General features: G+C 35.7%; 1 protein-coding gene across 21 annotated transcripts in view; it reads left to right on the top strand.

Annotated features, from left to right (window-relative positions):
- Positions 1–16,377, top strand: part of PSPC1 (paraspeckle component 1) — a 70,061-nt gene that overhangs the window by 41,282 nt on the left and 12,402 nt on the right. For 2 of the 21 annotated variants that reach the window (XR_012658889.1, XM_075082787.1), the window contains one exon: positions 784–5,989. The exons of 18 other annotated variants lie outside the window; for them this stretch is intronic. Coding sequence is in view for 2 of the 3 variants with exons in the window: in XM_075082787.1 (XP_074938888.1) it covers positions 784–969 (186 nt within the window). In the remaining variant the exon portion in view is untranslated. Of the gene's footprint in view, positions 1–783; positions 5,990–7,692; positions 16,372–16,377 lie in introns of those variants that run through there. One more of the 21 variants, XM_075082870.1, reaches the window with a different exon arrangement.

Below are 16,377 nucleotides of genomic sequence, written 5' to 3'. Positions count from 1 at the left end.
TTTCTGTTTTAGGTCTTAATTGCTATATCCAAATAAATCTGAGTAAGCACATATACCTTTATTAATATTAGGCACAGAACTAAGAAAAATGTGGAACATTAACTGGATTTGCATCTTACTTGATATTTCAGGTTAAGCTTGAAACCGATATATCACCTTTTTTAAGCTAAGCATAGTCCAGTTATGCATTTTATCACTAGTTGTGTCAGTTTATTTGGACTGGATTTGAAGTCTAAAGATTCCTGAAGTGCCATACGAAAGGCTGAATCCAAGTAGTATGGACTGAAATACGTTCTATCCACAGATATGTGCGTATATAAGTCTTCAGGTTATATTACTATTCAAATAATAAATCTGCAGTCTGTAGAAATACGAAAGGTGATCCTTTTTTTCCCTAGTTTTATGATGTTTCTGTGTCTAACTTAAGGGAGAAGCATTGTAGGTTGTTATGTAGGGCAGAATAGGGCTCAGATATAAAATTGTTTGCTGTCTCTTCTGTTACATAGAGAATATGTATTGCTTCAGATGTGCTTGAAAGGGTAAATTTACATTCAGCACCAGAGTTGGTCTTAATACTAAAGTTTTTACTTTACAAAGTTGGAGCGTAACATTAGCACTCTTTAATTTCTAGCTCTTTTTCCATAATAACTAATTGAATTGCTCCTTTCTTCCCTCTATGTGTGATCCTGATTCTGCTGGACTATCTGCTGAACTTCATGACAACATCACTTATGGTTTTTATTGTAACTCACATTTGGCATGTTCCAAATGGACTTGTATTAGCATAATGAGAGATTCCCTCAAGGAGGTCCATCACAGATGGGTTCACCTCTGGTTAGTAGAACGGGCTCTGAAACTCCTCAGCCGCCAATGAGTGGTGTAGGTGCCGTGAGTGGTGGACCTGGTGGCTTTGGTAGAGGAAACCCAGGGGGCAACTTTGAAGGACCTAACAAGCGTCGCAGATACTAAAACTTATTTCATTCCTTACTGTTTAGAAATTCCAGTAAAACTATACAGTGATATGCCTTTATAATTTTAGCTGTTATCTGGAAACAGTTTTATTGTTATTGTAGTCTTTAAAACAGTTTCTTTTGTAAAAGTTTTTTTGTATTCAGTCATAGGCTTTGTAGTATAGAGCAGAAGTGATGCAGATCATTATGTAAGGCAATGTGTTTGTGACTAGCAAAATACAATGTGTGACTATGCTGTAAAACATGCGGTTATCTGATTACAATAAAATATAAAAATCACTTAAAGGATTTTGGGAATGTTTTTGCTAATACTGGGTGAGAATAATTTTATGCTTAATTATAAATGGCATAATTTTCATTATCTAGTTTCTACTACGTGTCAAGGAAGTTCCATTCGCAATAGTGAATCTGTTTAGCTAAACTGTGTTGCAGTACATACTATGAACAAGTTAACACAACTGCTTTTGTTTTGACTTCTGAAGAGCATAAAATTTTATACAAAATGTTCTCAAGGATACTGGGTCCTTGCATCTCAGTTTCCCTTTGCAAACTTAGTCACAACAGCCTTATCAGTAGAGTATATCTGTTATGCAAATTATTGAAAATTTAACTTGGGAGGAAAAAAAACCACCTTTGGAAAAGGAATCTGTATGTATGCTTTATTCCTAACAGTATGAATGAATTTACCTAAACCATACTCTGCAGAAGAAAAATTGTTGACATCTGTTCTACTGATTGTTAAAGTATCTTGCCATTGCAAGGAAGGAGACATCTGTGCAAGCTGGTTTAAAGCCTTCCACTGTGTAATGCATCATTATTATAAGTATGCATTTCCCCCAATGGTTGGTTTGAATAGAAACAAGTCTGTTACCAATGATAAACTGTTTAATTAGGAGGCAAATACATGTTTTCCAGTTAAAATAATTGTTCACTTAGAGTAGTCATGGATTTAGAAGGATTGCACATGAATATTCTTAATAAATGCTTGATAGAATGATGAATTTGAAAAACACCCATTTCCAGCACAACTTGGGTTAAATTTGCTGATTGAGTCTTAAGGTAAAACTGATGATAAAGCTATTAGGAAGCTTATTATGATTCAGATTTTGGCAGTCATGGAAGGTGATGGAAAAGACCTATTGGTTCTATTCCTGAAATGGCAAGAAAGTAGGGATATTTGGTTACTATTGTTTTTTTCCTGTGCAAAATAGTTGTAAAATATCCGTGTTCCTTTTTTCAGTTCACTCATGTTTTCAGAAATAGAAATTATGAAAATTTATCTGCATGAATAGTGATACTAAATTGATTAAAAAACTGATTTGAGATAACACTGTGCCCTAATTATATTGAAATGTCTATGTAGCTCAAAGCAATGGATGCAAGCAGCAGAGAGAGGATGTATGTGTTACTTCATAATATAGCAGTGATGGTCTTGGTGAATTATGAGCAACTGGGTAACAGGAAAATTGCGGCATTGCTGGCATTTTGGAAGTACACTGTTATTTAGATTGCCACTGTTACATGACTTGAGACAGAGGCTGTTTTAATACAGTTCAGGAGTTATCACATGTAGGTCCTCGCTTGTGAAATCTGTAACTACTAAACATTTTCCTCCAGACTGTCTTTAATGTTGCCCTTTTTCGCTTGACTTGAGATAACATGCCACACTTGATATTTTGTAATGCAATCGTGAGTTAGGTTTTAAGTCCAAAATACTCTTTCCCCTACTTAATATATATATATATCATGTTACAGTACACAGTCTTCAAAAAAAAAAAAACCAACCCTGTAGCTCGTTTTACTTAGACACTGTTCCTGAAACTCAACATTTGAGAAAATTGCTGGTTTTTCACTAGGTATAAACTAGTGTGTGTATATAGCAACCACTTAAGCTCTCTGCTTTGGTGTACTGCATTCCATTGAAAATGCAGTGTCATTGTCTAGTAAGGTGTCTAAATATTAGATTACTTTTGTCTCATCGTTTATGCCCTTGTACATGGAGTTTTTTATGGGGATTGAGAAAGTACTGGTGTGAGTTGGTAATTCTAAATGGTAAAGCTTTAAAGGGGAACATGTTTTAAATATAACTTGAACTGGATTCAAGAGGTCTGTTCAGTTTTTCAAAGGAAAAGGCTGTATCATTCAGGCAGTTTGGCTAACTCCTCTATATTTGTTTAGATATGTACACCTCATCCTTGTAGTATCAGTATGTTTCAGAAGTACATTCAAATCCTCAAAAAGTGCTTCATTCTTTCCTTGCCAGGCTCATGCTATTTTAAGTGCAGGTTTGTGCACTGCATTTTGCTAGCAAGCAGAGAGTTAGTATGTATTTGAACGTTATTGTAGGTTTTAATTAAATATTGGTGATTTCCATTCCGTAGTTGTGAGCTACAACTACACAAAATTGTGTTAGAAAAGGAATGGTCCCAATCTGGTACCTAAAAATGGTGTGTAGATGCGGCCAAACTGTTTTTGCTTGCAGGTGCTGCCCATGTGCTGGAAGTGATTATTTTTTCTTGTTCCTCATTTGTCCAATCAGTTTATAATTTTTTCTGTGTATATGTGTACTTAAGTTTCTAACTGCCTTTGATCTGTTTGACTAGAAAGTCCTGACTCTTTCTGTTGTATGGTGTGGTAGAACAAGCTTGGAAAGGATATGAAACTGACAACTACAGAGCACTTATTTTTTTATTGTACTTACTGAGTTTTTACATTATTGCTACAATTTCGGTTTAAATGGCTTAATTTTTCATGAGATACAATTTTAATGCTGAAAGAAGGCAAAGCTTTAGTATCCCATTTAAGTAAAAGAAAACGTGACACCACCAGAATTTGCATTTGTCACCTCAGTCATTTGAAGGGGAGCTATTGGACACTTTTAAAAAAAAAAAAAATTCAATTTGGTTGTGAGTTAATTTCTTTGAAGTTCTGTCCAGTGGGCTCATTAGATAAAGCACATTGATATCTTGGGAAACTTGGTGGCAATTCAAATATACTTAACTGTATGTATTTCCTGAGAAAAATACAAATTACTATGGATTGCTTATAAAGAAAATTCCAGACCTTAAGTTTTTGTTTATTGTGCACATCTATTTTATCCAATTGGACATAGACTGGAGACTCTTCTTAAAACAAAAGGTTAAAATAGATGGCAAGAGGACAGTATGAACTAAATGTTATGTTAATTTAACCATAATTCCATAGGATTTTGTAGTATGCGTTGTTTGAGGAGCATTCTGATCTAAAGTATGCTGTCATATTTAAATGTTAGACCAAGTTCATTTTCCCCCTTTTCCACTTTTGATTTCAGATTTTTAAAAAAACTTGAAAAATAGAATAATCTGTAACTACAAATTCTTTTGAAAGGTACTAAATACAGACACATTGATTTTTATAAAGTACTGATTGTTAAATGGTCACAATCTGCCTTGAGATATCTTGGCTCAAAAATGCTGAAAAAACTAATCTAAAGGAAGATCCTCAAGTGAAAAACAAAACCTCTTAGGCCTTTTTGAAGGGAGGGTATACTTTGAGATGCTCAGCAGATGAGTGGTGTGCTGTGATGGCATGAGGCTCATTTTACTTAAGCATGTTGTGGAAACTAATCTTTTGGCATACTACTTAATATGGAAACCCAGCATCTCATATTAGCTTATGCTTGAGGCCAAGACTGGGGGACTTTAGCATGTATTTCAAATGCAGTTTGTCTTCTCAGGAGCCCTGAATTTGTTGATTTGTCCACTGTGCTGTCATTAAGATTGAGAACCATCTTGGGATTTGGTGCTTTCCATGGGCTGTTAGCTGAGTTCTCACATGACGAATATCTGTCCAGACTTCCCTGATTCTTGAGTAGTGAGGAGGCAGTGAGTGTGGCCTATGGGGAATACAGAGGTTGGACATTACTCCTTTAGATTATTGGCTATTCAGTGCTAGTTTAGTGGCAAATGTTGGAGTGTATTATTCCAGAAACATTCATTTCCTTGAAAATCAGTTCGGTGAAATGTGAGAACTTAATAACAATAGGATTGACTAAAAACTTGTAATACTTCATGTCAGGTATCACTTTTCCCATTGGATGGGCTTTTTGTTGCCTTTTGGGGTATACCATAAAATAATCTTAGTAGGTGGTATCACCGATTTGGCATTTTGCTGTTATGAAGACATCTGTTTTGCTAAGTTTTGAGGTTTTCTGCATAAAATATTTTTAAAAATCATAACTGTAGGCATTTCAGGTTTGTTTTCACAGTAATCAATGAAATACTGAAGTTTACCAAAATTAAGTTATCTGTCTAAAATGTAAGTTGTAGAATAGATAAACTGAACATTAAATTTTCATGAAAACAATATTTTGATGGTTTTAAGTGCATGGAACCAAGCCCTCAATGTGTTCATTTTCAGTGGGATAGATTTAATAGGTCTTTTCCATCTTGAACTTCCTTAAGCTACTATGAAAATTAATGTAATTGAAATTTGGAGGTATTCATATTAATGACCTCAGCCTGACTTCTAAAAGCAGTAAGAGATGGGTTTCTTCAGAAAAGCAGTTTAGAATAGCAACCATTTTTTCCTAATTAAAGGAACTATTCAGAAAAGATTAAGTTCAGAAGATAAGCATAGCATACTTATAGGTAAAACCATTTAAAAGAACTGCTTTCATATAATGATTATTTTATACCCAAATAACATTAAAAGAAAAAAATCTTTGTAAGTGTGGGTAGAAACTTATTGATTCGTATGTCGTCCCTTGAATAGAGCACAAAATGTTATGAGATTCAAAAGGAACTTGACTGTTAACTGCATACACGTGTCGATAATGCTTTTCCATTTGTTTTGGTAAATGGTTTGTCGAGAGCTTGTGTTGTTCCTAGTTTTACTAGTGTGCTTCTACATCTTAATTTCTGTAGAGTAAAGCGTAGCTGTATTACTTGATTCGATTTACATGCTAACTGTATGCGGGATGTTAAGTGTTTGACTTGAAAGAAGTGTAGTGAGAATAAAGATACTGTTCTTGCCTTTAATTTCTCAGTAAAAAATAATAATGCATAGAACCTTGAACAGGAATAAGTGTGAAGGGTCCTGTATGTAAATGGAAAAAAGGTGGGGGAAGGGGAATAAAGTAACACAATAAAAAATGAGAGAAATGTGGTTTAATTTTGTATCTACAGCAGGTTCACAAAAATAACTAAGTTTGTTATACATGAAAACCACAAACTAATTTTAATGGAAAAGATGGAAATACTGGTAACATTAAATATCTTTGATTTTTTTAAAACTTTGAGTTTAGGGCTGTATAGATGGCCAAGGAATATCAGAAAAACTGAAATGAATGAATGTTCTAAAAAATTTTAAGATTCATGGGATGTAGGGTGGTTTCACTGCAGTTGGGTATGTTTCTTCTATGTTGTTATGAAATGGTTCTGTAGGACTTGATTTTTGTGGCTGAATACAGCAACTGTATACAGCATACACACCTCATGTTGTCGTAAGTATGAAACCGCTGACTTTAAGATTGTTAGCCTCGCATCAAACCAGTGAGAATCCAGTGTTACACCTATGTGTCAGAGCCAGAGGAGCACCAAAAAGAAGATGGTATAAAGGAACATAAACTAGTGAATATTTGTTAGTAATTATGGGATAGGACTAAGGTATTTTCAGTAGTTTTTTGTTTTCATTACACTGTAATCAGTTTTTTATTTATGTGAAAGGGAAAGTAATTTTATTTCAAGTTAATATTTGAAAGAAAAAAACCCCACCAAACCAGAACACACCTCCCCCCAAAAACCAAAATGAAACCCCCTACTGCTTAACCCCTTCAAGCAAAACAGGTTTTCCCTCTTCAAATAACCACATACACTTAAGCGAGGTGGAAGAGGAAATGTAATAAACCTAAAAAGATGTGAAAACCACAAGGATTTATTGTAATTCTTTTTGCAGCTATTCATTTGCAGTCTTTTGGGCATTTTGATGTGTTTCTTATTTTAAAAGCCCCATTGCTGTTCATTATTTGCTGTAAAAGGGTTTATTCTGCAGTGCTGTTACTAAGCGTTAAAAATTTTTATCTAGTGTAAAATTGGAGGAAAAAGTCCTGTATTAAACCGGCTATTGCGGTACTGTAGAATGCAGTCTTTGAGCTGCCAGCTGGAAGTGATCTTTCAAGCTGCTTACAAATGGTTTAAATATTTGTATGCTAATGGGAAATTTGACATCTGCATGCATATTTAATAATTCAATACATGCATTGCTGCAGAAATGAATAGCCCTTTGCCCTCCTTGCTGCTTGGTCCTGCTTCCTGCCTGCTTTGTTGCCACCCTTTTATCTCTGTTCCCGTGCAGTGAGCAGGATAAAAGAAACCCAGTGAAAATTATAGGTTCTGCTCATTTTGGGTGGAAGGAAAGAACAGCAAGGAGTGGGCAGCAGAGCAAGACTCTTTGTAACTGCAGACATTGGTTAGTTTGTGCTGTATCTACATGCCTAATAGAGAATGTAGTTTTATATATGTTCTCCTTAAGTGAGTTTGGATGACTTTTCAGTACTTCGAAGAAATACATAACTTAAAGCCCTCAACATATTTGTTTCAGACGTGTGAATAGCATGGTTGTTTTACATTCTTAGTGATAGTTGGCCCAAAAGGCAAGTATTTGATGCTATGAAGGAAAAAAGTACACTAAAATGTTGAGCCAGATTGTATGTGAGTTTGATCTATGTGTTTACTTTCTGCAGTTGCCAAGAAGGTTTCATGCAAGCTATTAAAATATGGAAAATAGTGTTCTTCATGATTTCTCCAGGAAGGATGATATACACAGTTGCTTTAGAGAAGCAAGACTATTCACGTGTACTTTTTCTTGGAAGAAAATCTGTAAACTGCAATTACAAAGATGAGAAATACTGTCTTTTCAAATGCTAATGTTCTTCATTCTCTGATACAATAGCTCTGCGTTGTTCCATATATTATGTTCCACTTTTAAGGGAGAGAGCATGTGAAAGGTAAGCTGCAGCTCCATCCAGTTTTAATCAGCTTTAAATCAAAAGCCTTTTCCAGAAGTTACAGAAGGAAACCTTTAATAATGAAACAGTAGTTCATCTTCAGGTCTGTTCCAAATGTGAACGTTGTGCTTCTGGAACTTCCAGCATTGTATCAGTAGCAGTTCCACATCTGATGTTTTCCGAACAAGAGTTGTGCCAAATAATGCAAATAAAGTTTCTGTCTTAGCCTGTGTGAAGGATGCAATTATTACATTTCAAAAACTGAATGTTCAGAGTTTTGAAATTAAAATGTATGAAATAATTTTATTGAATTACTGGTTTAAAAGTGAAAAGTATGTCAAGTTGGCAGTTGGGATTTTAGAACCATTTCTGTATATGTGCCAGTTATTGTTGCCATGTTATTCTTTGTGTAGTTTTTGTAGTATCACTTAATGCATGTTCAGCATCATTCTTGCATCACAGTTGTGTACAGTTTCATATTTTATTCACACTGCTCAATGCAAGTGTCTGTAGAAGGGGGGTACCTAGAGCATTTGTTTAGTGTTATGTAACTTGTTTAGGATGCTTTTTCACTGCTAAGCTTGCTTTCTGTTTTGTTTTCACTCTGCGTGTTTTGTGCAAAATATGCTTTTTCTATTGCATATGGGGAAGAAGTAGCAAGTCCTGAAAACATGTTTAAGGAAAGTAAACGGAAGTCCTGGATGCCTCTTAGTGCTTCTAAAATGACAGCTGTCTCGGGAGAATAAAATCGCTTGGTATACATTCATGCACGATTACACCTAGATTTTTTCCTGCTTATGGCCCACTTCAGTATTAATGTTAAGGATAAAAAAGTCTGAGTATAGTTTCCATAGATAATCTGGCTTGAATCACAAGCATATGTACAAGACAGTAAATGAATCACAAGTGACTTGATGTTTGCTCTGAATAGTACTGTAATTCCCCAAGTTGTATTAAACAAAATTAATTAGTTTCATCACTTCAAAAGTGAAACTTTAAAAGTTGCACTGAGAGTAAGCCAATCCACTGTGAGGGCAGGGGAAGGTACAAATCTATGGAGAAATCATGCCCTTGTTTTGAGTGGCATTATGTTACTGGGCATGCAATTTTAACTCCTTAAATTGGGACCATTGTGTGAAACTGTTTCTATAAAGACTTAACAAGAAATATAATTTGTCCTTTTTTAACCAGTTATAAGTATTAATTTATTGTTAGCATCTTAAAAATGGAATTGGTTAGATTAGGCACATGTACTTTACTGGAGATGATGGCTTTGTAGTATAAATATCAGAAATAGGATAGTTGGAGCAATGGTAGTTACTGAAGACTGATATGTTGTGCCTTTAAGCCTATTTAGATAAAAGCTGATCTTGAGCATTTTTCTTAGTACCTTTGAAATGAATTCTTCTATCTTTTTCTTCATTAACAATAAACCGGAATTTCCCAGATGTCTGATATTTTGGGGAAATAAATACTGATTTTAAAACTCTGTGCCGGGAACCCTGGTACTACATTTGTATTTCTGCTTTATTGCTGTAGTAGTCACAGAAGTACTTGCAGGTTTGAAAGTGTTCATCTAGATTTTTGGGGGAGGCTAAGGGATTGATTATTGTATGTTGCCTAATTCTTGAGGCCTCACGTGGGAAAACTGGTAATGTAGAATATTTTTCCTATTATTGTTTTTTAAAAAAGTTTAAAAATCTGGTATCTTCAAAACTGCCCTGTGTTGAGGAAGCTGAATGGTGTCTCTTTAAAGAAGGTGGGAAAACTATTTTACTAGAGGTCTTACATTTATGAAGTATTTGTGCTCTAAATCTTTCACTGGTCTGGCAGTGACATTGTGACTCAACCCTAACCTTCCATTAGTATTATGGTGAAAATTCTGCAAGCTTCTGCAAAGCTTTAGAAGTGATGTGAGGAGGTAATGTGACATACTGACTATAGGATTGCGCCAAATCATCTTTGAAGATTGTCACCAGCCTGCTCTGTGTATCCTTATCCATTCCATTTAGGACATTGTTTCCTATTCTGAATTCTAGGTTTTCCTTCATTGTAAATGGCTTTAACTTTTCCTGATGATGTGGAAGAAATAAGCTGTATAAAACTTTGGGGGTTGTAATACTAAACCTGAAGGAAATGGGTTAAAGGAAAGAACCAGATGTCAGATGCACAGTAAAACCAGTTATATGATTTGACAAGTCATTACGTACATCTCCATACGTGTTCTGTTAGTATATGAATATCGTGTATGTATTCTTAACCTGTTGTCTTGTTAAAAAGGATTTATGGCTCTTCTGGGGCGGGGGACGACGATGACTTTGTTTTGGATTAATTTGGTTTTAAACTTTCTCTTTTGTGTAAATCAATACACAAAAATTAAGTGACAGAATACATGACAATGTTAGAAAATAGATAGGTGCTCGTTCTTGAGTCGTAGGTGTGTGGAAATAGTAATATGGAAACATAGAAGTAGATAAGTGCTCTTCATGGACTTACAGATGGGGGAAGATGGTAATGTGGAAGAGCATGAAGATGTGGTTTGACCTCATCTTTCAGTTCTAAAAATTGGAAGCTACCATAAAAATTAAAAAACCCAAATATGACTCTTGAGAAATTTAATCTAAAAATCTTAAATGTTGTTTCAGAAAATGTAAATGTGCAAATAAAATACATGCTTTAATGGACACAATAAGTCTGAAAGCCTGTGTTTCATTAAGATATGAAGAGTAATGTTATTGGGGAGTTGGCTACATTTTCTCATACTTTTAGTTTTTGCCTACATGACCTTAAAGGAACAGAAGTGGAATTTTATTAATTACATGCAGGGAAAGGCTAAATATACAAGATGAAATCATGCTGGGAAAGGACTGAAGTTCATATATGTGTAACTTAATATACTGATGCTTCCAATAGAGGACTTCTGTCATGAGTTGAAAGCTCCTGCTTAAAAATGAATGCTGCCCAAATCTGGTCATGCTCGTATTGCAGGAAAATGTTTTCTTTGCCTTGCTCGTGACAAAACAAGAACAGGGCTATCAGAATTTAAGTTCATGAAGAACATAATTATCTTGCCACAGTGATAAATCAGAGTAGTTGAACAGTCAGCACCTGAGGTAGCTTGTCTGCCAGTTGGGTACATGTGATGTATGTGGTATGACATGAATGTCATAGCCTTCCCAGGACTTGAGAGTATGGTAGTGCCTTCAGTTGTTTCAGCAAGTGCTTCATTGGCCTCAGTTAATGAAGTTCCTTTGTGGCTACAAGGATGCTATTCAAAGTCTTTCTCTTCTGCTTAGCAAATATCAGTCTCACAGTGACAGCTACTGCAGTTGGGGGTTGAGTGTGGTATAGTCATGGAGCACTTATATCAGCATTTGCTCTTGCCAGCTCTGGTCATCTTAGTTTACACCTTTTCAGTCTTTGCAGTGTGCTTCCAAATGTTACCTTTCATGAATTATGTGTTCTCAATGAGGTATTGATCTGAGCAAGCTTAAGTAGCGACTTAATAAATATACACAAATTTTCAAAAAATACATGCTGGTTATGCTTGTAATTGTTAACAAGACAAATTCCTTTATGGATCTGCTTGGGTGATTATTTCAGTCTGATTCCCTAATTTTGTAATAAAGATGCTGAGACCTGATTCTACCTCCAGGTGCTGAGGTTCATCTGTAAACTGTTTGGATATCTGCATTTAGTTCACACAGTGTGGTGTAAACTAGAATCACTCAAAATTCATGCATAAATATACCCTGTCAGAGCATACTCAGCAATCAGATGCTGATCAGATGTGAGATTTTGCAGAACTCGCAATGAAAGTAAGTTGACCAAAATAGGTTTTTAAATAAGGCGGAAATAAAGTTGTGAGAAGGCAAGAACAAGGTTGAGCAGAATAGGAGAGCAAACTGTGTGCTCTTTGAAGATGGTCTGTAAAAAGTAGTAGAAGAATCTGATAACAGGTGAATGTTCTGTTAACCTTTCAAAGGAATTGATGTGTCAGTATGCAGAACTTCGTTTTGAAATGCGGACTTCATTGGAGAAGGTGCTGCTTATGTGGAGTTTCTTTCTCAAGACATAGCAAATAATGTTTGTAGTGCATTAGAATGGAAGTTTTTTCCTTGTGTCACAAACAGGTAACTGAAGTAACTTCTGTGTTCTAGTCTGTGTTCAAAACCCATTTCTCATTAATGTGTTGATGTTTACAGATTTACCTGACAATTTTGATAACTTATTTTTAAATGTATATTTTTAATGTGAGAATTACAGTATGAGCTTGCATCTTGGAATCTGAATGAACCATGACAAAAAACAGTGCCAACTATCAACCTCTTTGATTTGAAATACTTTATCTTGAATATGATGCCAACTGACTGCCTTTGTATGTAAGATGGTAACAAAAGGATGTTCCCTGTTTCTTGCCACGTGGTCTTGGCTTAGTCCTGTGCAAATGTGTTTTCATCTTTAAGGCCTTTGTACTTTGTTCTCAAGAAATTTGTAGCCAACTGGAGTGTCTTAAGGGGGGTACATGGTGGAAGGGTTAGTTTTAATAGTATTCCTAACACACTGAAATGCCTGACAGTAAAATCTGTTATTCGAAGTTGAAATTATTCCTAATAACGTGCTTTTCAGTCCTCCTCATTACACATTAGCAGGTGCTTCCTTAGCTCTGCTTATGAGAGCTGAGGCGTAATACTTCTTTTAATATTTGATACACACTCAGAAGGCGATTTCACTTTGGGTAGGTACAATAACTTTATTTTACAAATAGTAGCCACTTCTACTAAAATAAGGAAAGTAATATGGTAGTAGAAAGTTGAGATAGGTCTTACTTACTGCAGCATCAGCAGTATGTCCAATTGTGCAAGTAAAGGACAAAAAGCTGAGTCTGAGTCCCAGCTTGCCAGATGACAAAGTATGTATAACAGCAGCAAGTAGGGAATCTCTGCTTTCAGTTTTATCTGGTTGAGTCCACAGCCTATCCTGCCTTAAAAATTTTTGCAGGTTCCTTGGTGGTGGTATGCACAATGCTTAGCCCAGTCTGAATAGTAATCTGCTTAGACTGGGCAAGTGTGGGCTTGGCTTGTTGCAAGGACTAGTTATGTCATACTGAAATAGATCCATAAATACCTTAATATCGACAAACCACAAGTTTTCATGAGAAATGATAGCTTTATTCAACATTGCTTTGTGTGTTGTTCATAAGCAGGTAAGTCTTTATATCAGTGGACCAATATATGATTAAACATTTGCTGGATACCCTGCAGTTTGTTAACGCTATTCTATTGTTTTTCTCTTGAAATACAGATTCCTTTTCCTGTATATTTCAAACCTAATGTAAGATTTTTTTTGTTTTCTACTAAATATTGCTTTATTATGGTGGAAGCTAGAAGTTGGTGCTCTGTATTTGTCATGTAGTAATCAGAGATTAAAATTGCCATCCCACAGAGTTAGCGTAGGAAGGAAATTAACTTAACTGCACAATGAATGACCAGAATGTTTTGACAGGACCAATGGGCACAGACTGAAACACAGGAGGCTCTCTCTGAAAGTCAGGAAATGCTTTCTTACTGTGAGGGTGACCGAGCACTGGCACAGGTTGCCCAGGGAGGCTGTGGAGTCTCCTTCCTTAGCGATATTAAAAAAACATCTAGGCATGATCTTGGGCAACTGGCTCTAGGTGGCCCTGCTTGAACAGGAGGATTGGACAAGATGATCTCTAGAGGTCCCTTCCAACATTAATTGTTCTGTGATTCTGTCATCTAAATAAAGCTTTGATTTTTATTGAACTTAATATGAATTAACATTGAAAACCTATTACATGCTTAGGTATTTGAATGATTCCTTACTAGGTTTAATTTCAGTACAGATGTATATATTGCCTAGTGTTAAGTTTTGCATTTTCAAATGAAGCACTGCAAAGGTGAAAGCTCTTTGAGTGAATCTTGAGTTGTTCTTTGTAAGGATGGTGCAACCACAGCTTGCCCTGCCCTTTCCCCCAGCACAGTCTTATGGCTTCAGAGATTTTTAGCCCCACAAAGATAATCAGTTCTGCTGTCATTATTTTGGAAGAAGAGTTTAGGACACTGGCCTAACTTGGCACCTGCTGCAAAAATGACAGGTAAGGAATCCTGCAGGAGGGAATGGGGAGTGTTGTGTGAAGTTGTGTAAAGAGCATTGCTAACACTTCTGAAAATTTCACAGTGCCTTAGGAATGCTGTTTTTTAAATTAGAGAAAGTTAGGTTATGCCCAATCTAGGAAGTTTCCCTTGAAAATAGATTCTTCCCCAGTTTTTGGAAGATCCAAAATACCCTTAAACTAGTAAGGTCATCACATCTCAACTATGTATAAGTATTTTTCTATAATACGAAGTTTATGCTGATTTTCTGTAGTCTTAAAACTGTGAAATCTGAGAAAACTGTCTCTTAGGCTTTGTACACGTTTTTCTACTTTAAAACAATTTAAAAATTATTTTGAAATCAAGCTAAATTGACATTAATAAAACTGCCTACTAATATCACTAAAATTTTCTTAGTTCTCTCATCTCAGATTGTATAACTGTAAACTTGTTTGCACAGTGTGTAGCACAATGATATCCTGACTTGTGTTAAAGTAGTAGAGCAACGCTGATACTACTCAACTCTGTGCTAGCTGTGCTTGTTTAACTATAACTATTTACAGAAGACTTTTCTAAAGTTGTTTCCCGGCTCTGTATGTAAACAAGCCATAAGTCTCTGATAGGTGAGCTCACTCGGAAGAATCTGATGTAAAACAAGCTCATGAAATTTTAACTTCTAGTGCTGAGTGATGCAGTGGTTTCAGATGCTTTTGATCTGTCAGGTTTCTTAAGTTTTCTTCATTAATTGGTGAAGTGACATCTACACATCATTATTTCTAGGTGAAAGAGGTGATACGGGTTAAAGGTTATTCCCTTGCTCCTTCAGCAGTTTTATACTTCTTAGCTGTTCATGATAAGGTAAAGTATCACGAAATGCTCAGGAACTTCGCATCCGTGTAACAGGTCATGTGAGTTCCAAATGGAGAAAATGATACTGTAACTTGGATGTTTTTCCAAGCTGACCAGCATGAACACAATCATTGAAAGTAGAAGTCTGCACATCTGGAGAAATTTCTGCTGCATTAATGCCAACATATGTAGACTGGATGATTATGAAAATCACCGATTAGCCAGTTATTCTGGTGCTGCAGATTCCTCAGCTTGACATGGGAATGTTAGCAATATAGGGGAGGGGGCTGCAATTCAAAAGTATGGGATTGAGGTGCTGTTTCATAGAGTGTTACTTTAATGACTATATGACTGCAGCCTAACAGCTCACAAAATTTTGCAAAATATATAATGCATATATATAATATGTATAAAATATAACACTATACTGTGTGATAGAAGCCTGAGTGATGTTAAGAAGTTAAAGACTTTATTCCCTTCTGCTGATCAAATCCAAGCTGCTTTGAAATTGTAGGGAATCTTTTTTGAACAACAAAAGATCCTTCTTTTGTATTAAATGCACAGTCTTAACAGCTAGGAACATGACGACTCACAACTGAACAATTTTTATTGAATTTACAAAGTACTTATAAATTTCAGTGTCTTCAAATTCCAACATAGCTTAAGCTGCACAAATGAAATCTTTGGCCTTTCTGTTTAAATATTTTCAAACATGCTCATCATTCCCCAAATACTGAAGAAATAAATTCTGAATGAGTGAAGTTTTGCAATCTAGGCAAAACAGAAAAATAAGTGTCCCTTGGTAGTAGTATTGTCACTGGTATGGGTTTTACCTAGTCACTAGTAACTGCCACCATTTTTTCTTTTCTGAAATCTGATCCCAGAAGAGGAAGAATACTAAGTTCACGTTCCTCATTCTGTGTTAAGATGCTGACTTCAGATACCCTATACCTTATAAACTGAAAATTGTGAGAGAGATGTAAAATGTTTTTGATAGATAGTCTTGTCAAGGAAATTGAATGCCTTACTGGCTCAGGTCAAGTAGTATTTGCCCTGTTTCTAGGAACTTAATTTTCCTTTTGAGCCTTAATTCTTTCACCTAATTCACTTTTTCCCTTAAATACTTGCTTCTAGCTGTCTGCAAGTATGTGCTTTAAGGAGGGAATTTGGGGGAATGTAACGTGGGGAGGTTGTTGCAGTTGTCTCCTATAACCACTGGCAGCCATGCAGTGATGCCCAGGTGACAATTGATTTACTGTCTGAGGGTTTTATTGTTGCAAATGTGTGCTTTTGGCCTCAGAAGAGGCTACTCATGACTAAGGTGAGCAGGTTTGGCCAGACTTTAGTAAAAACTAAGAATGGGGAGGAAAAGATTGCATAATCATTTAACAATGTCTAGCACTGTATCTTCTGTTAGTATGTCAGCAGCCAACACTGTTATCTGTTACCTTTTGAT

Source organism: Phalacrocorax aristotelis, chromosome 1 (genome assembly GCF_949628215.1).
Source record: "Phalacrocorax aristotelis chromosome 1, bGulAri2.1, whole genome shotgun sequence".
Lineage (NCBI taxonomy): Eukaryota > Metazoa > Chordata > Aves > Suliformes > Phalacrocoracidae > Phalacrocorax > Phalacrocorax aristotelis.
The sequence above is the reverse complement of the archived record's forward strand: the minus strand, read 5'-3'. Positions and strand labels throughout refer to the sequence as shown.